This window comes from Pleurodeles waltl, chromosome 3_1 (assembly GCF_031143425.1).
Source record: "Pleurodeles waltl isolate 20211129_DDA chromosome 3_1, aPleWal1.hap1.20221129, whole genome shotgun sequence".
NCBI lineage: Eukaryota > Metazoa > Chordata > Amphibia > Caudata > Salamandridae > Pleurodeles > Pleurodeles waltl.
Window position 1 is genome coordinate 1,743,633,059 of NC_090440.1, and position 22,972 is coordinate 1,743,656,030.

At 45.4% G+C, this 22,972-nt stretch overlaps 1 protein-coding gene across 1 annotated transcript in view; it reads left to right on the plus strand.

Annotated features, from left to right (window-relative positions):
• Positions 1-22,972, plus strand: part of ACADL (acyl-CoA dehydrogenase long chain) — a 365,613-nt gene that overhangs the window by 59,157 nt on the left and 283,484 nt on the right. Inside the window, exon 2 of the mRNA XM_069225664.1 lies at positions 2,409-2,585. Coding sequence (XP_069081765.1) covers positions 2,409-2,585 — 177 coding nt within the window. The remainder of the gene's footprint in view (positions 1-2,408; positions 2,586-22,972) is intronic.

The following is a 22,972-nucleotide window of genomic DNA, read 5'->3' on the forward strand; positions in this document are numbered from 1 at the left end:
TATCTCTCAGCCTCAATTCTAAGCATCTATCTCTTCTCTCTACCTTTTGATCTGATACCATCCCGGGCGTTATTTAGTCAGAATATGCACCTGAGCATTCACCTCGTGGGGGTACTCACTGCGAACCCAAATAAGACCGCAAGTGGGGTGTAGTGTTGGCCTTTTGTCTTGGCCTCTCACTTGCCACTCTGTCTCTCACTGCACATACTTGTGCTCAGTCTATCTCCATTACGCCTGCGTGCACACCATCAACCTGTCCACTGCGTTGGCACACAGACTGGTGGACATCCCAGGACCACCTGCTCTGTTCACCATATTAAGGAAGGTTAACGTTCTTGTGAGATCCCCTGCTCTGTCCTCTTTGATCCCCTTTATGACCTGGATGAAGCGGTAAGGGAGAAGCAGTGTAGTTGCGGGCCAAGCTCTAATTATATCCTTCATGTGAGTGATTCGGTATTTCTCTTTTTCTTGAGTGTCTTTAAAACCTCTAATCTGAGACTTGCCAGTGATTGAGGGTTTCCCCTTGCCAATTTAAGAAAACCGGTATAGTTCTAAAAAACCTCTTTTAGATTCCTTCTGCCTCCATTTACTTTGTTTAAAATTTATTTTCAAAGGAACCTACCAGAGGATGGTTGTGCCTGGCCTCCAGTGCATTTGTCACAATTATTTAAATACCTGCATGTACTTTGCCTATAAAAGTTCTACATAAAATGAGTGGGACTCCTTATTTGGCTGAATCTTAGTGGCATTAGATTTTGCAGTTCCCTTTCTAACTTCTTATTCTAATTCACAAAACAGACAAGCACTCGCAATGCAATAGGTCTTGCATATTTTAAACAAGTTAATTGCCATCTTGACAATAGCGCCCAAGAGCAACCCCCCCCCCCCCCCAAAATGAGTAGAAACTGAGAAAAGACGACTTAACAAAATAAAGTTCGCTTTAAAAAATAAAACTTTGCAATTTTGTTTGTCCTGCTGGGCACGTTTTTGCCAGTAAAAAAGCTTCTGTTTGCGGGGCACTGGAAGTTAGAACAAAATAATACCTAGATCATGTTGGGAGCAGCGGACCAGCACTAATTAAGTTGAAATCAATTAGTGCTTGATCCCTGCTCCACACAGAGGAGCGGAAATGATGCCAGACGTGCCTTGACAAATTAAAAGGCTGTCAAGAAGAGTGCCACGCAAACAAGCAAATGGTGAACGACAGGCGTGCTCCAAACCCTTTACTGAACACAATAGTGTTTTGCATGCACTCGTAAGCTAGGCCCTAAAAATACATTTTAGGTTGGCTGTTACAGCAGTACACCAAGGGAATAGGTCGTCTGCCTACTGCTCAGTTAATGCCCGGGAGGATGGGCAGAAAGTATACATTAACATGTTATGAAACACTGGTTTCTACTGGCTCCTTTATGTTCGGGAAGCCTCCTGTCACAACCTGTTGTGATTCACACAGCACACAGGACGACTGAAGCACTTTCCATTGGTAAACAGTGCTCATTCAACAGAATGATTTATACTGGATACCTATGCAATATCTGGAGACATATGCAATATCTCGCCTTCACCATCTTCTCTTTCCTGGTAATTTCATCACACTGTATCTTCTTATACCCTGGACTGCCTCCCTTCCCACCATACCTTTCTCTTCTGGTAGACCTTGACAGATCTCTTCACCCTAAAACTATCATGGTTATGAAAAACACCCTAATTTAATCTGATTGGTACAAAACCGACTCCTAAATTCAAATCTTCATTGTAAACTACCTGACCTAGTTAATAAGCTGAGCGCCAGGCCGTCCCCCTTGTATCAATACAAAGAAGCCTCTGTCCTAACTTTGCATGCTTTGGATCCTAAGGCGGAGAGCTGTTCTAACCCATCTGTAGCTTCTGGTCAAATGTTGTGATTCCCGACCATTGCAATAAATAGCAGCAAACAAAACTTCGAAATTCATCTTTCAGTTGAGCCTTTAAATGCATTTATTAAAAGTGTGTGAATCGTGAAAAAATAAAGCAGTCTGTTCTCCTGATCCGCTGAGAAGTGGGAGCTCTCTGAAGATGGCTTTACGCATACATACTAAGACCAATTATAAAAGTTTCTAGTTTAGTTTCTATGCACAGAAGTTTCAGTATTCCTAATGAGTAGGTACAGGGGTGAACCCTTGAGACAAGACAAGATGTCTTTCAAAAAGCATCCAAATACATACTGGGTTTCCATAAGTGCAACAGTTTGAAAATGGTAAAAGTGCTCCTTTGCTCTGAGATGGGAATGTTCGATTAACTGGTTCAGCATTTGTCAAGAAAGTCTTGCTGTTACAAATTACATTGGTTAAGTGTTGTGTAGGGCTATTTATATTTATTTTATATTGCACATTAGAACTCTGTTCTGACTGTTTGTGTGGTTTCTCTAGGTACCAGCACACCCAGAGCCAAAAGAATGAAAACCTTGGGGTTTTCCGCCCTGAACCATCTTCTGCTAAGAGTTTGATGGATATAGGAACCAGACGGATCTTTTCTGCCGAACATGATATCTTCAGGCAAAGTGCCAGACGTTTCTTCCAAGAAGAGGTGGTTCCCCACCATACAAAGTAGGCAAACTGAATATCTTTACCTGCACTTTGCAGTGTTCGTTGTGTGAAAATTTCAGAGTATTACCATTGTAGCAGATCAGCCTAAACTCCCCTTTTGAACAGTGTACCTGAAAGCCAGCAAAAGTGCTTTACAAGCACAAAACATACGTTTGTACATAAGACTTTGAAAGAAATTGACCTTTCTATGTACCATAAAACATCCACTTTAGCAGTTAATGTCTAAGAACGTGCATGGCTTTGTTGATTTTCATGTGCAGTGATTGGTGCTTGTGTTTTAGGAGATAAAACTAGATGCTGGCATCATTGGCATATTCATGTATCTGCTTATTTCTCATTTCCCATAATTGAGGGCACTTCAAAATAGATCAAAGCCCATACAAAGCTGTACAGTTACATTGTAAAAATGGTTGTTCCAGTTACCCATGTGGAATTCCTATTTTCTGATGCCCAGGACATATTGTTTGGGGTCAAGTACAACACATATTTATGTTTATTTTGTCCTTGGGACAAGTAGGCCCAAACCCCTGCAGCACAAACCCTTTGCCAGCCAGTTTACAGGAAAGGGAACTGTCTGCAATTGAGGTAATATTCGTGTCCAAATGTTAATGCTGTTCAAACTTGTAGTTGTGGTTCATTAATGCAAAGCCTTTATTATTAAAGTGGGTACTCTAAATAAACATTGCAAGGTCACGCTGCACTACTGACAGCGGTTCCATTAAAATATGTATACACACATTTGAAAAATGTAACAATATGAGGATAGGTATAACACTCCCAGAGTGCTCTCTGATTAAATACAAATGTTTCCAGAAGCTTATAAGCAAGATTGATGATTCTATGCTTTCAAAATAAAATGCTCAGAAAACAAATGCAAGTGGGAAGAAAACGTGTTGCTACTGTGAAATATTAGGTACTATTTCTTTGAAGCATGGTTTAGGAAAATGTGTCGATTAATTCTAGTATTTCCCAAAAATATTCCTAATGGAGAAGTTAGTGTAACCATTTTCAACAAGACTATGGGAAACATGAAAATAAACAATCATGGCACAGCCAACCAATCTGACATTGGTAATCAGTCTTTGTTTTGTCAATGCATGTCTTGTTTTGACATGGCTTTAGTAATACTTTATTCTTGTAGGAGCTGCCAGGCCTTTACCATTTTAACAAACATTGGCAAAAAGCAGAAATAATTGGTCTCAAAAAGCACACATTGCCACACTAGTTCCTGGCACTGAACAAAACTTCTTTGTGTGCTAATATGCTTCTTGTTGGAGAGCAGAATGCTATCACTCACGGTAACGCCAGCTGATAGAGAGAGAAATAGTATTTTAATAAAAAACAAAATGTCTTGGTTAACGCCAGACCTAACAAGGGACCCAATTCTTAAAGAAAGTCTCAAAATTGTACTGATGGTATATGTCTTTGCATAAGTGGCTTTAATGTAGTCAAACAAATTTACAGAAGTAGACCAGAAAAACATAGTCTAGAAAATATTTGAACTATATTTTAGCAAGAGCAGTTATGTATTTGTAGGTTTGTTCATGCGTAAATCTGTTGAGTATTTACAAGTTCAATTTCCCTCCAACCACTTTTTCCCAACCCTGGAACTTCTACTTCTGCCCTTGTCAGGAGTAAATTTCCATCCTTTCTCAGTATGGGAAAAGATTAGAGAAGAGTAGGTGAAAATCCATAAAACGTGCAAGTTAGTAGGTTTGCCCAGTCTCAAAGGCATTCTTGCCCTGGCACTATTGCTTACTGTCTCCTAGCCCAGTATGTAGATCTGCGGAAAGGTGGCAAAATAAGGAAATTGCTCTAGTAGGACTTGAATTACTAGTATTCAAGCTCCACTATAGTATTAACCCTGGCATAATCAAAGAGGATATTGTCAGATATCTTATATAATCAGATTACTGCCATAATTCTTCCCCGCAATACATGGCACCAGAGGGACAAGTAGATTTTGTTTTTAACAGGAAAGTAGATCAGAGAGGCAACCTGTCCCATGGACGAGTAGATATTTTATTAAATTCCACACCCCTGCAGGTTGATCTTCATCTGAGGAGGGTGAAATATCCTATAAACCCAGACACCCACAAACTTAAAACCATGACTTTGTGTTGAGGCTACAGTCAGCCACTCCATGCTTGAATCCACTAAATGTTGACTTAAGATTTGACAGAAGAACGCCCAGGTAGTGGTGACATTTCTCAATGGAATAAAAAAGGAGTAAAATCCCATACACTGTATAATGATCAGCATTGCATGTTCTCCTGTAACATGAATTCAGTGACCCATATAGTAAACAGTCAGTACATTACGAACATGTGCTAGGTTTCAGAGCCTGTTGTTTTCACCTTACGTTTACAGCACAGAATGAAGCTAATATTTCACATTGTTTGTGCATAAGGTGTACCTTCATCCTCCAGCTGGCTTTGCCCAAATGCTATGCCAAGTATGTCCTCACAATCTCTTATGAAGAGAATTGCCCTCCTCACTTTAATCTGTCCTAAACCTAGATCAATTCTTTAAACCTTTTTAAGTGATTTGTCTCATTTTTAGATCTATCTTGTGTTTGAAAAAGGTCTATTGTTAGTTTACTGGGGCTGTTAGCCTGCCCACTGCTTGCCACTGATTGGATTTATTGTGACTTTGATTTGTTTGCTTTTTATTTCATTACTTGTCTTGTATATCTGATATTTGTTCCCCCACAGAGCATATCCTTTCTACTTGTGTCCTTCCACACACACTTTTAGGGGACTACTTTTTCTTTTTGCTTAGGCACTCCATGAGAGTGCATGTGTTTACTAGCTGTCTCCCTTGAGTGCTCTTGTCCCACTCCTGTACTTCTTGTTGCACCCCTCTCCACCACCCAGCTTATTCTTTTCTGTTCAGTTTCTCTCCATTCACCTTTCTTTAATTGTTGTTTTTAAAGTTCACTCACCATTTTAAGCTGGCTCACTTCAGCTGTTGGAACTTTTTTTTTTATCTTCAGACTACCATCTCTTTATTTGCAGGATTAATTTAAACCTTTGCAAGAAATAATTACAAACAAACAAGTACGCAAACTTCTCTAAAAGAATATGCTGTCATAAAAAGTAAAGTGCATCTTGACCAGTGAAACAAATTTCAGGCATAAAGTGCATTAAATACAAGTCAAAGCTTTTCATGAAACTTAGACAGAATTTTTAGCAGCCTGGTGTTTAAATGGATATTGGCAGGATTCAGCGCTGCCATGATGGCCTGTCTGCAAGTCTGCACCGTGATATTGCTTACAAAATCAACACAGAAACTGCCTTTGTTCTCTTTGGAGCTCAGGACACAGACATACAACATGCATGAGGTTTTCCTTTCCAGTGTTGCAAAGTCTGCAGGTAGTGCCTCAAGGCTGTGTGTTAAATATATTTTGAGGCAGTTATGAAAGCACATTGCAGGGCCGAGTTTTGATACTTATACTATGTTGCATGATCAATGTTTTCGTTTCTCAACTGCCAGGCTCATTTTTTTTTTTTTTTGCAGTAGATAACTGTAGGAGGCTGGACTGGCTTGTAGTGAGTACCAAGGGGTACTTGCACCTTGCACCAGGCCCAGTTATCCCTTATTAGTGTATAGGGTGTCTAGCAGCTTAGGCTGATAGATAATGGTAGCTTAGCAGAGCAGCTTAGGCTGAACTAGGAGACGTGTGAAGCTACTACAGTACCACTTAGTGTCATATGCACAATATCATAAGAAAACACAATACACAGTTATACTAAAAATAAAGGTACTTTATTTTTATGACAATATGCCAAAGTATCTTAGAGTGTACCCTCAGTGAGAGGATAGGAAATATACACAAGATATATATACACAATAGCAAAAATATGCAGTATAGTCTTAGAAAACAGTGCAAACAATGTATAGTTACAATAGGATGCAATGGGGAGACATAGGGATAGGGGCAACACAAACCATATACTCCAGAAGTGGAATGCGAACCACGGATGGACCCCAAACCTATGTGACCTTGTAGAGGGTCGCTGGGACTATTAGAAAATAGTGAGAGTTAGAAAAATAACCCTCCCCAAGACCCTGAAAAGTGAGTGCAAAGTGCACTAAAGTTCCCCTAAGGACAAAAGAGTCGTGTTAGAGGAATAATGCAGGAAAGACACAAACCAGCAATGCAACAACTGTGGATTTCCAATCTAGGGTACCTGTGGAACAAGGGGACCAAGTCCAAAAGTCACAAGCAAGTCGGAGATGGGCAGATGCCCAGGAAATGCCAGCTGCGGGTGCAAAGAAGCTTCGACTGGACAGAAGAAGCTGAGGTTTCTGCAGGAACGAAAAGGGCTAGAGACTTCCCCTTTGGTGGACGGATCCCTCTCGCCTTGGAGAGTCGTGCAGAAGTGTTTTCCCGCCGAAAGGACGCCAACAAGCCTTGCTACACGCAAATCGTGCGTTTGGCGTTTTTGGACGCTGCTGGGGCCCAGGAGGGACCAGGAGGTCGCAAATTGGACCTGCAGAGAGAGGGGACGTCGAGCAAGACAAAAAGCCCTCACTGAAGCAGGTAGCACCCGGAGAAGTGCCAGAAACAGGCACTACGAGGATGCGTGAAACGGTGCTCGCCGAAGTTGCACAAAGGAGTCCCACGTCGCCGGAGACCAACTTAGAAAGTCGTGCAATGCAGGTTAGAGTGCCGTGGACCCAGGCTTGGCTGTGCACGAAGGATTTCCGCCGGAAGTGCACAGGGGCCGGAGTAGCTGCAAAGTCGCGGTTCCCAGCAATGCAGCCCAGCGAGGTGAGGCAAGGACTTACCTCCACCAAACTTGGGCTGAAGAGTCACTGGACTGTGGGGGTCACTTGGACAGCGTCGCTGGATTCGAGGGACCTCGCTCGTCGTGCTGAGAGGAGACCCAAGGGACCGGTAATGCAGCTTTTTGGTGCCTGCGGTTGCAGGGGGAAGATTCCGTCGACCCACGGGAGATTTCTTCGGAGCTTCTGGTGCAGAGAGGAGGCAGGCTACCCCCACAGCATGCACAAGCAGGAAAACAGTCGAGAAGGCGGCAGGATCAGCGTTACAGAGTTGCAGTAGTCGTCTTTGCTACTATGTTGCAGGTTTGCAGGCTTCCAGCGCGGTCAGCGGTCGATTCCTTATCAGAAGGTGAAGAGAGAGATGCAGAGGAACTCGGCTGAGCTCATGCATTCGTTATCTAAAGTTTCCCCAGAGACAGAGACCCTAAATAGCCAGAAAAGAGGGTTTGGCTACCTAGGAGAGAGGAAAGGCTACTAACACCTGAAGGAGTCTATCAGCAGGAGTCTCTGACGTCACCTGGTGGCACTGGCCACTCAGAGCAGTCCAGTGTGCCAGCAGCACCTCTGTTTCCAAGATGGCAGAGGTCTGGAGCACACTGGAGGAGCTCTGGACACCTCCCAGGGGAGGTGCAGGTCAGGGGAGTGGTCACTCCCCTTTCCTTTGTCCAGTTTCGCGCCAGAGCAGGGGCTAAGGGGTCCCTGAACCGGTGTAGACTGGCTTATGCAGAATTGGGCACATCTGTGCCCAACAAAGCATTTCCAGAGGCTGGGGGAGGCTACTCCTCCCCTGCCTTCACACCATTTTCCAAAGGGAGAGGGTGTCACACCCTCTCTCAGAGGAAGTTCTTTGTTCTGCCATCCTGGGCCAGGCCTGGCTGGACCCCAGGAGGGCAGCTGCCTGTCTGAGGGGTTGGCAGCAGCAGCAGCTGCAGTGAAACCCCAGGAAGGGCAGTCTGGCAGTACCAGGGTCTGTGCTACAGACCACTGGGATCATGGAATTGTACCAACAATGCCAGGATGGCATAGAGGGGGCAATTCCATGATCATAGACATGTTACATGGCCATATTCGGAGTTACCATGGTGAAGCTACATATAGGTAGTGACCTATATGTAGTGCACGCGTGTAATGGTGTCCCCGCACTCACAAAGTTCAGTGAATTGGCTCTGAACAATGTGGGGGCACCTTGGCTAGTGCCAGGGTGCCCTCACACTAAGTAACTTTGCACCTAACCTTTACCAGGTAAAGGTTAGACATATAGGTGACTTATAAGTTACTTAAGTGCAGTGTAAAATGGCTGTGAAATAACGTGGACATTATTTCACTCAGGCTGCAGTGGCAGGCCTGTGTAAGAATTGTCAGAGCTCCCTATGGGTGGCAAAAGAAATTCTGCAGCCCATAGGGATCTCCTGGAACCCCAATACCCTGGGTACCTCAGTACCATATACTAGGGAATTATAAGGGTGTTCCAGTAAGCCAATGTAAATTGGAAAAAATGGTCACTAGCCTGTCAGTGACAATTTGGGAAGAAATGAGAGAGCATAACCACTGAGGTTCTGATTAGCAGAGCCTCAGTGAGACAGTTAGTCACTACACAGGTAACACATTCAAGCACACTTATGAGCATTGGGGCCCTGGGTTACCAGGGTCCCAGTGACACATACAACTAAAACAACATATATACAGTGAAAAATGGGGGTAACATGCCAGGCAAGATGGTACTTTCCTACACAACCCCCCCCCCCCCCCCAAATGAAGGACAATAAGACTAGCCATGACCTGATGAGTCTTCATTGTCTAAGTGGAAATATCTGGAGAGTCCATCTGCATTGGAGTGGCTACTCCCAGGTCTATGTTCCACTGTACAGTGCATTCCCTGTAGGGATATGGACCACCTCAACAATTTAGGATTTTCACCTTTCATTTGTTTTAGCCAAAGTAGAGGTTTGTGGTCTGTCTGAACAATGAAGTGAGTGCCAAACAGGTATGGCCTCAACTTCTTCAGAGCCCAGACCACAGCAAAGGCCTCCCTCTCAATGGCAGACCAACGCTTTTCTCTAGGGGTCAACCTCCTACTAATAAAAGCAACAGGTTGATCCTGGCCCTCAGAATTAAGTTGTGATAGGACTGCCCCTACTCCTAATTCAGATGCATCAGTTTGGACATAGAATTTTTTAGAGTAACAAGGGCTTTTCAGGACAGGTGCAGAGCACATGGCCTGCTTCAGCTCCTCAAAAGCTTTCTGACAGCTTGCTGTCCACAATACCTTTTTAGGCATTTTCTTGGATGTGAGGTCATTAAGAGGGGCTGCAATGGAGCCATAGTTCTTAATGAACCTCCTGTAATACCCAGTGAGGCCTAGGAAGGCTCTCACCTGAGTCTGAGTGGTAGGGGGAACCCAATCAATAATAGTTTGGATTTTCCCCTGAAGTGGTGCAATCTGTTCCCCACCAACAAGGTGTCCCAGATAAACCACCTTACCCTGCCCTATCTGGCACTTTGAAGCCTTGATAGTGAGGCCTGCCTTTTGCAGAGCCTCCAAAACTTTCCAAAGGTGGACCAGGTGATCGTCCCAGCTGGAGCTAAAGACAGCTATATCATCCAAATATGCTGCACTGAAAGCTTCCAGCCCTTGCAGGACTGTGTTCACCAACCTCTGAAAAGTGGCAGGTGCATTTTTCAAACCAAAAGGCATTACAGTAAACTGGTAATGTCCTCCAATGGTAGAAAATGCAGTCTTAGGTTTAGCATCTTCTGACAATTTGATCTGCCAATACCCTGCAGTCAAATCAAAAGTGCTTAGATACTTGGCAGATGCCAGTGTATCTATAAGCTCATCTGCCCTGGGTATAGGGTGAGCATCAGTTTTGGTTACCAAGTTGAGACCTCTATAGTCTACACAAAACCTCATTTCCTTCTTTCCATCTTTAGAAGTGGGTTTTGGTACCAGTACCACAGGAGAAGCCCATGGACTGTCAGAGTGCTCAACCACTCCTAGTTCCTACATTTTCTGAACTTCTTGCTTTATGCAGTCCCTGACATGGTCAGGCTGCCTATAGATCTTACTTTTGACAGGTAAACTGTCTCCAGTATCTATAGTGTGCCCACACCAAGAAGTGGTGCCTGGCACAGTAGAGAAGAGTTCTGAAAATTGTCCTAGGAGATTTATGCAATTATCTTTCTGCTCAGCAATAAGACAATCAGCCAAAACTACACCTTCCACAAGAGCATCTTGTTCTGTGGAAGAGAAGAGATCAGGTAGAGGATCACTGTCTTCTTCCTGTCCCTCATCTGTTGCCATGAGCAGGGTGAGATCAGCCCTGTCATAGTAGGGTTTCAGGCGGTTGACATGGAGCACCCTAAGGGGACTCCTGGCAGTGCCTAAGTCAACCAAGTAGGTGACTTCACCCTTCTTTTCAACAATTGTGTGGGGTCCACTCCATTTATCTTGGAGTGCTCTTGGGGCCACAGGCTCCAAGACCCACACTTTCTGCCCTGGTTGGTACTGAACCAAAACAGCCTTCTGATCATGCCATTGCTTCTGGAGCTCTTGGCTGGCCTGAAGGTTTTTACTGGCCTTTTTCATGTACTCAGCCCTCCTTGATCTGAGGCCAAGTACATAATCCACAATATCCTGCTTAGGAGCTTTTAAAGGTTGTTCCCAACCCTCCTTTACAAGTGTGAGTGGACCCCTAACAGGGTGTCCAAAAAGAAGTTCAAAGGGGCTGAAGCCCACTCCTTTCTGGGGTACCTCCCTGTAGGCAAAAAGGAGGCATGGTAGCAGGATATCCCATCTCCTGCGGAGTTTTTCAGGGAGACCCATAATTATGCCTTTGAGAGTTTTATTAAATCTCTCCACCAGTCCATTTGTTTGTGGATGATAGGGTGTTGTGAACTTGTAAGTTACACCACACTCCTTCCACATGGCCTTTAAGTATGCAGACATGAAATTGCTTCCTCTGTCTGATACTACTTCCTTTGGGAAGCCCACCCTGGAAAATATTCCCAGGAGGGCCTTTGCCACTGCAGGAGCTGTAGTGGTCCTTAAAGGAATAGCTTCAGGATATCTTGTGGCATGGTCCACTACCACCAAGATAAACCTATTGCCTGAAGCAGTAGGAGGGTCAAGGGGGCCAACTATGTCAACCCCTACCCTTTCAAAGGGAACCCCAACCACAGGCAGTGGGATAAGGGGTGCCTTTGGAGTGCCACCTGTCTTGCCACTGGCTTGACAGGTTTCACAGGACTTACAAAATTCTTTTGTGTCCTCAGACATCCTAGGCCAATGAAACAATGGAACCAATCTGTCCCAAGTTTTCATTTGACCCAGGTGCCCAGCTAGGGGAATGTCATGTGCCAGTGTTAGGAGGAACTTTATGTACTCCTGAGGAATCACTAATCTCCTGGCAGCTCCAGGTTTAGGATCCCTATGCTCAGTGTACAAGAGGTTGTCCTCCCAGTAAACTCTGTGTGAGTCACTGACATCCCCATTAGCTTGTTTGACAGCTTGCTGTCTGAGACCCTCTAATGTGGGACAGGTTTGCTGTGCCACACTCAGCTCCTCTCTGGCAGGCCCCCCTTCACCCAAAAGCTCAGCAGTGTCTGCTTCCAGCTCCTCTGGTGTAGGTTCTGCACAGGGAGGGAATTCTTCTTCCTCAGAAGTTGAATCCACTGTAGAGGGAGGGATAGTAGGAAGTGGTTTGCTTCTACTAGCCCTAGCTTTAGGGAGCACTTGGTCCATTGTTCCAGGATCCAAGCTTCCCTGTCCTTTTTGCTTTTTGGCCTGAGCCCTTGTCAAAGCAAAAATATGCCCTGGGATGCCCAGCATTGCTGCATGGGCCTCCAACTCCACATCTGACCAAGCTGATGTCTCCAAATCATTCCCTAATAGACAGTCTACAGGTAAATCTGAAGCTACCACAACTTTCTTTGGACCAGTTACCCCCCCCCAGTTGAGATTTACAACAGCCATGGGGTGGCTTTGTGTTATGTTGTGAGCATTGGTTACTTGGTACTGGTGTCCAAGTATGTGTTGTTCAGGGTGCACCAGTTTCTCAATCACCATTGTGACACTGGCACCTGTGTCCCTGTAGGCCTGGACCTCAACACCATTTATTAGGGTTAGTTGCTTGTACTTTTCCAAGTTATGGGGGCAAGCAACCAAAGTGGCTAAATCAATAGCCCCTTCAGAGACTAAAGTAGCCTCTGTGGTCTCCCTAATCAGACCAACCCCAACTAAATTACCAAAAGTGAGCCCAGCTACTCCCTTGGATTGGCTATTAGTAGGTTTGCTCCCACCACCACTGCTATTAGTAGGGACACTAGGTGTAGCAGTAGGGGTTGTAGTGGTAGGAGCTGTGGTGCCTTTCTTTGGCCAACTGGGATCTGTTGTCCAATGGCCTTTTATTTTACATAAATAGCACCATGGTTTCTTTTCCTTGTTCTGATTAAAGGAGGATTTGGACCCACCACCCCCACCAGAGTGTTTTTGTGGGCCTGATGAAGACTCATTTTTAGATTTGTCCCCACACTTTTCAGAAGACTTACCATCCTTCTTTTTGTTGCCATCTTTGTCACCCCCTGTATGAACTTTTCTGTTCACTCTTGTTCTGACCCATTTGTCTGCCTTCTTTCCCAATTCTTGGGGAGAGGTCAGATCAGAGTCCACCAAGTACTGGTGCAACAAATCAGAGACACAATTATTAAGAATATGCTCTCTCAGGATCAATTTATACAGGCTGTCATAATCAGTAACTTTACTGCCATGTAACCACCCCTCCAAGGCCTTCACTGCCTGGTCAATGAAATCAACCCAGTCTTGTGAAGACTCCTTTTTGGTCTCTCTGAACTTTATCCTGTACTGTTCAGTGGTTAAGCCATAACCATCCAGGAGTGCATTCTTAAGAACTTGGAAATTATTAGCATCATTTTCTTTTACAGTAAGGAGCCTATCCCTACCTTTTCCAGTAAATGATAGCCATAGGATAGCAGCCCACTGCTTTTGAGGGACATCCTGTACAGCACAGGCCCTCTCAAGTGCAGCAAACCACTTGTTAATGTCATCCCCCTCCTTGTAAGGGGGAACTATCTTGTGCAGATTCCTGGAATCATGCTCTTTTGCAGGATGACTATGGGGAATACTGCTGCTGCCACCATGGGTTTCTAAACCCAACTTCTGTCTTTCCCTCTCTACTTCTAAAGACTGTCTATCCAAATCCAGCTGTTGCTTCTTGAGCTTCAGTCTGGTTTGTTCCACTCTCAATCTATTGAGCTCCCTTTCTAACAATCTGTCATCAGGGTGGGTGGGAGGGACATTTCTAGATACAGAGGTATGATGGGAATGAACAGAAGGAGACCTGTCCCTTACAGAGGGCACCCTAACAGCTTGGCTACCAGTATAATGTGAGAGCACACCATTAGTATGGTGTGATTCAACCTCTGTACCAACTATGCTAGACTGTCTAGTAATGGGCAGGCTGAGAAGTTTCTTTCCTGAACCTTTTCCTGGGGGAGTCCCTGGATCAGATTGAGAACCATTAGCTGCTTTTTCACCAGATTGGGCACTTATGGCCTTATCCTGTACTCTAAGCATGTTAATTAACAGTTCTAAGGAAGGATTCTTCCCTACACTCAAACCTCTCTCTATGCAGAGACTCCTTGCTCCTTTCCAGCTAAGGTGATCATATGCAAGTTTGGCCAGTTCAACATTTTGGCCTGTGCCAGACATTTTTAGAGAGAGTTAAAGTGATAGGAAAAGAGAAAAAAGTTTTCAGAACTTTTTGGAAAGACAGAAAAAACTTTTTTAAACTTTTAAGAACTTTTTGAAAGTTTAGAAGTACTTTTCAGCACTTAGAAAAGAGTGAAAAGAGGAAATGCAAAACTTTTTGGCTATGTGTATATACACTGACCTTGTTTTGTATATTTTTCTCTTATGAAAAGTACAATGACAAGAGTGGTAAGTAGTCTCAAGCACTTATCCCACCACTGCACAACCAATGTAGGAGGCTGGACTGGCTTGTAGTGAGTACCAAGGGGTACTTGCACCTTGCACCAGGCCCAGTTATCCCTTATTAGTGTATAGGGTGTCTAGCAGCTTAGGCTGATAGATAATGGTAGCTTAGCAGAGCAGCTTAGGCTGAACTAGGAGACGTGTGAAGCTACTACAGTACCACTTAGTGTCATATGCACAATATCATAAGAAAACACAATACACAGTTATACTAAAAATAAAGGTACTTTATTTTTATGACAATATGCCAAAGTATCTTAGAGTGTACCCTCAGTGAGAGGATAGGAAATATACACAAGATATATATACACAATAGCAAAAATATGCAGTATAGTCTTAGAAAACAGTGCAAACAATGTATAGTTACAATAGGATGCAATGGGGAGACATAGGGATAGGGGCAACACAAACCATATACTCCAGAAGTGGAATGCGAACCACGGATGGACCCCAAACCTATGTGACCTTGTAGAGGGTCGCTGGGACTATTAGAAAATAGTGAGAGTTAGAAAAATAACCCTCCCCAAGACCCTGAAAAGTGAGTGCAAAGTGCACTAAAGTTCCCCTAAGGACAAAAGAGTCGTGTTAGAGGAATAATGCAGGAAAGACACAAACCAGCAATGCAACAACTGTGGATTTCCAATCTAGGGTACCTGTGGAACAAGGGGACCAAGTCCAAAAGTCACAAGCAAGTCGGAGATGGGCAGATGCCCAGGAAATGCCAGCTGCGGGTGCAAAGAAGCTTCGACTGGACAGAAGAAGCTGAGGTTTCTGCAGGAACGAAAAGGGCTAGAGACTTCCCCTTTGGTGGACGGATCCCTCTCGCCTTGGAGAGTCGTGCAGAAGTGTTTTCCCGCCGAAAGGACGCCAACAAGCCTTGCTACACGCAAATTGTGCGTTTGGCGTTTTTGGACGCTGCTGGGGCCCAGGAGGGACCAGGAGGTCGCAAATTGGACCTGCAGAGAGAGGGAACGTCGAGCAAGACAAAGAGCCCTCACTGAAGCAGGTAGCACCCGGAGAAGTGCCAGAAACAGGCACTACGAGGATGCGTGAAACGGTGCTCGCCGAAGTTGCACAAAGGAGTCCCACGTCGCCGGAGACCAACTTAGAAAGTCGTGCAATGCAGGTTAGAGTGCCGTGGACCCAGGCTTGGCTGTGCATGAAGGATTTCCGCCGGAAGTGCACAGGGGCCGGAGTAGCTGCAAAGTCGCGGTTCCCAGCAATGCAGCCCAGCGAGGTGAGGCAAGGACTTACCTCCACCAAACTTGGGCTGAAGAGTCACTGGACTGTGGGGGTCACTTGGACAGCGTCGCTGGATTCGAGGGACCTCGCTCGTCGTGCTGAGAGGAGACCCAAGGGACCGGTAATGCAGCTTTTTGGTGCCTGCGGTTGCAGGGGGAAGATTCCGTCGACCCACGGGAGATTTCTTCGGAGCTTCTAGTGCAGAGAGGAGGCAGGCTACCCCCACAGCATGCACAAGCAGGAAAACAGTCGAGAAGGCGGCAGGATCAGCGTTACAGAGTTGCAGTAGTCGTCTTTGCTACTATGTTGCAGGTTTGCAGGCTTCCAGCGCGGTCAGCGGTCGATTCCTTATCAGAAGGTGAAGAGAGAGATGCAGAGGAACTCGGCTGAGCTCATGCATTCGTTATCTAAAGTTTCCCCAGAGACAGAGACCCTAAATAGCCAGAAAAGAGGGTTTGGCTACCTAGGAGAGAGGAAAGGCTACTAACACCTGAAGGAGCCTATCAGCAGGAGTCTCTGACGTCACCTGGTGGCACTGGCCACTCAGAGCAGTCCAGTGTGCCAGCAGCACCTCTGTTTCCAAGATGGCAGAGGTCTGGAGCACACTGGAGGAGCTCTGGACACCTCCCAGGGGAGGTGCAGGTCAGGGGAGTGGTCACTCCCCTTTCCTTTGTCCAGTTTCGCGCCAGAGCAGGGGCTAAGGGGTCCCTGAACCGGTGTAGACTGGCTTATGCAGAATTGGGCACATCTGTGCCCAACAAAGCATTTCCAGAGGCTGGGGGAGGCTACTCCTCCCCTGCCTTCACACCATTTTCCAAAGGGAGAGGGTGTCACACCCTCTCTCAGAGGAAGTTCTTTGTTCTGCCATCCTGGGCCAGGCCTGGCTGGACCCCAGGAGGGCAGCTGCCTGTCTGAGGGGTTGGCAGCAGCAGCAGCTGCAGTGAAACCCCAGGAAGGGCAGTTTGGCAGTACCAGGGTCTGTGCTACAGACCACTGGGATCATGGAATTGTACCAACAATGCCAGGATGGCATAGAGGGGGCAATTCCATGATCATAGACATGTTACATGGCCATATTCGGAGTTACCATGGTGAAGCTACATATAGGTAGTGACCTATATGTAGTGCACGCGTGTAATGGTGTCCCCGCACTCACAAAGTTCAGTGAATTGGCTCTGAACAATGTGGGGGCACCTTGGCTAGTGCCAGGGTGCCCTCACACTAAGTAACTTTGCACCTAACCTTTACCAGGTAAAGGTTAGACATATAGGTGACTTATAAGTTACTTAAGTGCAGTGTAAAATGGCTGTGAAATAACGTGGACATTATTTCACTCAGGCTGCAGTGGCAGGCCTGTGTAAGAATTGTCAGAGCTCCCTATGGGTGGCAAAAGAAATGCTGCAGCCCATAGGGATCTCCTGGAACCCCAATACCCTGGGTACCTCAGTACCATATACTAGGGAATTATAAGGGTGTTCCAGTAAGCCAATGTAAATTGGAAAAAATGGTCACTAGCCTGTCAGTGACAATTTGGGAAGAAATGAGAGAGCATAACCACTGAGGTTCTGATTAGCAGAGCCTCAGTGAGACAGTTAGTCACTACACAGGTAACACATTCAGGCACACTTATGAGCACTGGGGCCCTGGGTTACCAGGGTCCCAGTGACACATACAACTAAAACAACATATTTACAGTGAAAAATGGGGGTAACATGCCAGGTAAGATGGTACTTTCCTACAATAACTACTTTATTTTTTGCCAAATTCACTTCAAGTCTATTGGACATGGTATATTAATCTAATTTATTAATCAGTTGCTGGAGGCCCACTTTTGTTTTGCTTAGTATATCCAAATTATCAACATACAATAGATTATATGGCATCTGGAATTGTGCTTGCATCATGTGTGGACTGGGACCTCCCACACCAGACACCGGGCCAGCCTTGTGTGTATATGCCAACCATAACAGTAGAATGGAGTGTTTCCACAGTCATCCCTGTTTGCGTTTTTCTGGTTGGTGTGCTCGCCCCATGGTATTTGCCTATGTTCTGCTTCGGCTATGCTAATCCACCTAGTTTTGTGCCCATGTGGCCCATAATCTGATCAGGTGCTGAGCTACCTATGGCCCATTGGTGACCTGCTATCTGTGGTCTTTTGACCATTATCATTTGTGGCTGTGGGAACCCCCACAGTGTGCTGGGATATGTCTGTGGTACCACTTTGGGAGCCCTCACCCTGAAACCCATTCACAGGGGGGTGCTGTTTCTGTGGTGGCTGCTGTGCTGCTGTTTTGCAAAGCCTTCTTGCCCAAAAAGCCACATTTGCAACCCCCTCTTGCGCTGCACAACACCCTCATCCCCGAGTCTGGCATTATGTTATTTTGCTGCCTGTCTTTTGGCATACCTGGTTGGGTACCAAAATTACTCTTGTATGTTAACACATTGCTGCCCCCCAGCTCACTGGGTTCCCCAAACAGTGTTCTGCTTGGCCGCTGCACCTGTGCTACTGCATTCGAGTTCTTACCCTGCCTGGGTACTAGTGCTCCGTTAATGTTCTGTAGGCCCTGGCTAGATGTTGCAGTGGAGGCTTCACTTGTCTGCTCACCCACTTGTCCTTTTCTTCTTGTCCCCTGTGCTTCAGCACTCTCTGACTCGATTGCCCTTTGCCTCTTTGAGGGCTTTTCTACTGCTGGTGGCCTAATTGAAGTGTCCTGCTGCTCCCCACTACCTGCAATCCTTCCTCATCTGTACCACCCTGCTCTCCCAGGACCTGTTGGATGAACCATTTTTTGTGTTGTTCTGCAGCAGCCCTAGCCTGCTGTGTCAGGCTCTGCATTGGACCTTTCTCTGCTTGTCTTCCTTCCTACATTGCGGCCCCCGCACTGGCTACTTTGTCAACTGTACGTCCAGCTGCGTGAAGTTACGGGTTACTGAAACCTTTGCCTGGTTCAACTCCTTTTTATTAACCCAGCACTTGTTTCCGCATCCAGGAGTTAAGTCCCTTAAACTTCAGTCAGTGTGTTTTCCAAATTTATGCCACAGTTCTCTTCGGGCAAGACGGCACACAGTGAAGACACATTACTCCAGTTCAAAGAGTAAAGTTACACTCAACATGGTGCTGGACTAGAGCGCCGTATGCTCGATGAGGGATTTACCCCGGGACATCGTTTCAGCATCACAGAATCGAATATTCTCACTGATTTATACAATGGACTTCCTTTGAAGAGTAAATACTAGCCTTGAAAAAGCCCCAGGTGAACTGACCATTAGGTGGCGAAACATGTGTCGGCTGTTCGTCTACAAGTCAAAAACTCCTTATTCAAAGTGAAACATTCAACTAGTGTTTTTGATCTTCAGCCATATGAGCACCAATAAATGCATTTGGATTCAACGTTTGGACTTGATGTATTAATTCCTGACGATAAATCGTATCATAACTGCTATTTGTTATCTTATAACAAAGTGGGTTCTCAATCCTCCATTACTTCACTCTACTCCAGTTGTAAGGGTAGTTACAGAACTAATAACAACCACACTATACATTATAAACCTTTCAACCAACCCACACTTCTGAAATCTCCCTTGTCCCTGTCCTTCAGAAATTTCTTCCTTCACACCTCAACCTGTCACACACCTCCTGCACCCACTGAAGTCCCGAAAAACCCTTTTGTGCAACCTTCCCCCAACCCATCCCTTTGCTCCTGTCCATATCCACAACCTCTATGAGCTGTGCTCTTCCTCTCTGATCCCTCCCACATACAGAAACTGTCCTGTTGCCATGCCTACGCATTGCACCAGACCTGCCTATCCGCTGCAAGCTAAAACAACAATAATAAACCCAGTAACCTGTCCTATTAAAACAAGATAGGGAAGATGAAATGGCATGAATATAATCCAACAAAAACATTTCACTAGAAAACAATGAAAAAAAAACAATATGGGTGGGCTGGTGGTAGACATTACTCCAACTGATGTGCCCATAGGTGTGACAACATCTAGCAATGAGGTTCGTGGAGCCAGGTAAGTATAAATATCTGGGTTTATTCCATATAAAAGGAAGTCCACATCAACTGCCAGCAACTCCAAGGACACCCAGCTCCTACTGCTGACTAGTGGGGAACCCAGCGACCTCAGCACACCAGCCAAGGACATGGATCTACAGGTAACTTCAGTCAATAACATTCTCACACGGAATCAGCAGGCATACAGTGCATGTACAATAAAATAAGTATAGCACTACATCATCTTCCCCCTTTACAAAACAAAACACAAATTAAATCAGGGTGATCTAGCAAATAAACAACGTCTGCTAAAGATACATGACAAATGTTAACGCATATAAAATCCTTAAATATGATATGTAGATTGGTTTTGCGAACAGGTCTAGAACTTGCACCACCCAGTTCTTGTTCCTTATTAAGTTCTGCACCACCCGATTCTCTGGCTACATGATCTGTGTACAGGGACCTACCAGTACAAACAAGTGGGTCTTACATTTGAAGCATTAGACGGTTCCATTGTAGATGAAGTGCCATTACCATCAGGCATGCTAATCCACCAAGAACATTCGACCTGATCATGAGTACCTTGTCCATAATCAAGTCTAGAATTTAGTAAAATGTTGGCTTGTTCAGGTGACACCTTAACTAAATGCCGCCTACTTTACCACCCTTCAGGAACACCTCTATATCAGTGCCTGTTGTCAACAGCGGTCTGAATGCCCCCTTTCCATAATCTATTAATTCCTTCCACAAGGCTGTTTGACGTGGGTGATGATAAAGCCACTTGAAGATGGGTGATGTGGTGTAATTCAATGAACTGTTTCATTTGTATTGAGGTGAAATGTGTTCCATTGTCAGTGACAAGGACAGAATGGGCACCTTCTGTTCAAATAATTATTTTCTGAAATGTTATCACAGTTGTAGTATTAGGATTAGCTGCAAACTCAAAGTATACCAAGTTTGAGAAGTAATCCACCAAAACAATCAAAAATGTATTGTCGGCTGGCAGCATCTTAAAAGGTCCAGCAAAATCAAGGGCAACTTTGTCCCAGGGATTTTCAGTTAGGGGAACAACATAAAAGGTAACTTAACAGTTTTCCAATGCTTGTCTGAATTGAGGCACACACTACAGAAATTGATCCTTTTGATTATCTAAGTATCTATTAAGGGCCACCAGTAGTACTACTTCAGATTTTTGCATGTACCACTGATTCCTAAGTGCCCCTCGAGTGCTAAATTGATGAGTTTCGTTCTAATAGCAGACGGAGAAACACATAGATCTTGATGCTTTAGACATCAGTGTACAGTGGGAAATTCTTCAGAAATCTTTGCTAAAGGTCTGACAACAATATCCAAGTTTCTTGTGTGAGGCCATCCCTCTTTGATATGCCTCATCACATTTTTCAAATTTTGATCCTTGTCTAGGGCTTGCAACCATTCAAATTTGGAAATCATCCTTGTGTCTTCCAACAAGTCCCACAGTGACACCAACACAAAATCAACAGCTTCATCATCCTGACTTGTCAAATCATCAGATTTCAAAGGCATTCTGGACAAGCAGTCAGCTCTGCTACTTTTACCTCTAGGAATAGACTTGATAGTAAAGGAAAATTCCTGAAGTCGGGCCAAAAGCCAGACCAACCTAGCTGATGCTCTGCCAGTGACATTTCCATTCAGTAGATAAATAAGGAGTTTATTGTCCGTAAATATTTCCAATTTGGTCCCCCGCAAAAAAGATTCAAACTTCTCCACTACCCAGCTGCACACAAGCGCTACACGCTCTATAGTACTGTAATTGATCTCAGGCTTGTAGGAAGTTGGCTCTGTATATACTATTTCAAAGTGAGGGATAGTGTGCACGGAGTCCAAGGATTCCCCTTAGAGGTTGATAGTGGCAAAATTAGATCATTCTAATGCTCTATTTTGTGGTAGTGTGGTCGAGCAGTAGGCTTATAAGAGGGTAGTGTTAAGTATTTGTTGTACACACACAGGCAATAAATGAGGAACACACACTCAAAGACTTACTCCAGGCCAATAGGTTTTATATAGAAAAATATATTTTCTTCATTTATTTTAGAACCACAAGATTCGAGATTTGAAGTAAATACATAAAATGCAAGGTACCCCACGTAGGTAAGTAAGGAACTTTGAATTAGAGCAGTAACATACACAGTATTAGTTAAAATGGCAATAAGCTATTTTAAAAGTGGACACTGTGCAAAAATCAACAGTTCCTGGGGGAGGTAAGTATTGGTTAGTTTTTCAGGTAAGTAAGGCACTTACAAGTTCAGTTTCCTGGGCATAGGCAGCCCACCGTTGGGAGTTCAAGGCTACCCCAAAGTCACTGTACCAGTAACACAGGGCCGGTCATGTGCAGAGGTCAAAGGAGGGCCTAAAACACATGGGTGCCTATGGAGAACAGGGGTGCTCCGATTCCAGTCTGCCAACAGGTAAGTACCTGCGTCTTCGGAGGGCAGACCAGGGGGGTTTTGTAGAGCACTGGGGGGACACAAGTACCCAGACAAAACACACCCTCAGCGGCACAGGGGCGGCCGGGTGCAGTGTGCAGTGTGCTTAGCAGGCATCAGGTTTTAAATAGAAATCAGTTGAGGGACCTGGGGGTCACTCTAGCGGTGCAGGCAGGGTACAGAGGGGCTTCTTGGGCCAGCCACCGACTGGGCTAGGCAGAGAGCCGTCTGATGGTCACTCCTGCAGTGGAGTTCGGTTCCTTTTTATCCTGGGGGCTGCGGGTTCAGTGCTTGGTCCAGGCGTCAGGTTCTTTGTTCCAAGCAGTCGCGGTCAGGGGGAGCCTCTGGATTATCTCTGCATGCTTCACTGTGGGGATGCAGGGGGGTCGTCTCAGGTTACTCACGAGGTCGCAGTCGCCTGGGAGTCCTCTCTGCAGTGTTGGTCCTCTGGATCTCGAGCCGGGGGCGTCGGGTGCAGAGGGTGAAGCCTCATGCTTCCTGGGGGAAGAGTGAGTTCTTTAAAAGTTGCTAAAAAGTTGCAAAGTTGTTGCTGTTTTTTGAACAGTGTCGCTGTTCTCTGGAGTTTCTTGGTCCTTCGGGTTCAGGGCAGTCATCTGAGGCTTCAGAGGTCGCTGGTCCCTGTCGGATGAGTTGCTGTGCAGGTTCTTTGAGTCTGGAGACAGGCCTGTAGGGCTGGGGCCAAGTGAGTTGTCGTCTCCATTGTCTCTGCAGGGCTTTCAGGTCAGCAGTCCTTCTTCTTTGTGTAGGTTGCAGGAATATGATTTCCTGGGTTCTGTGTCGCCCCTAAATACTGAAATTAGGGGTGTGTTTAGGACAGGAGGGTAGTAGCCAATGGCTACTCTCCGGGAGGGTGGC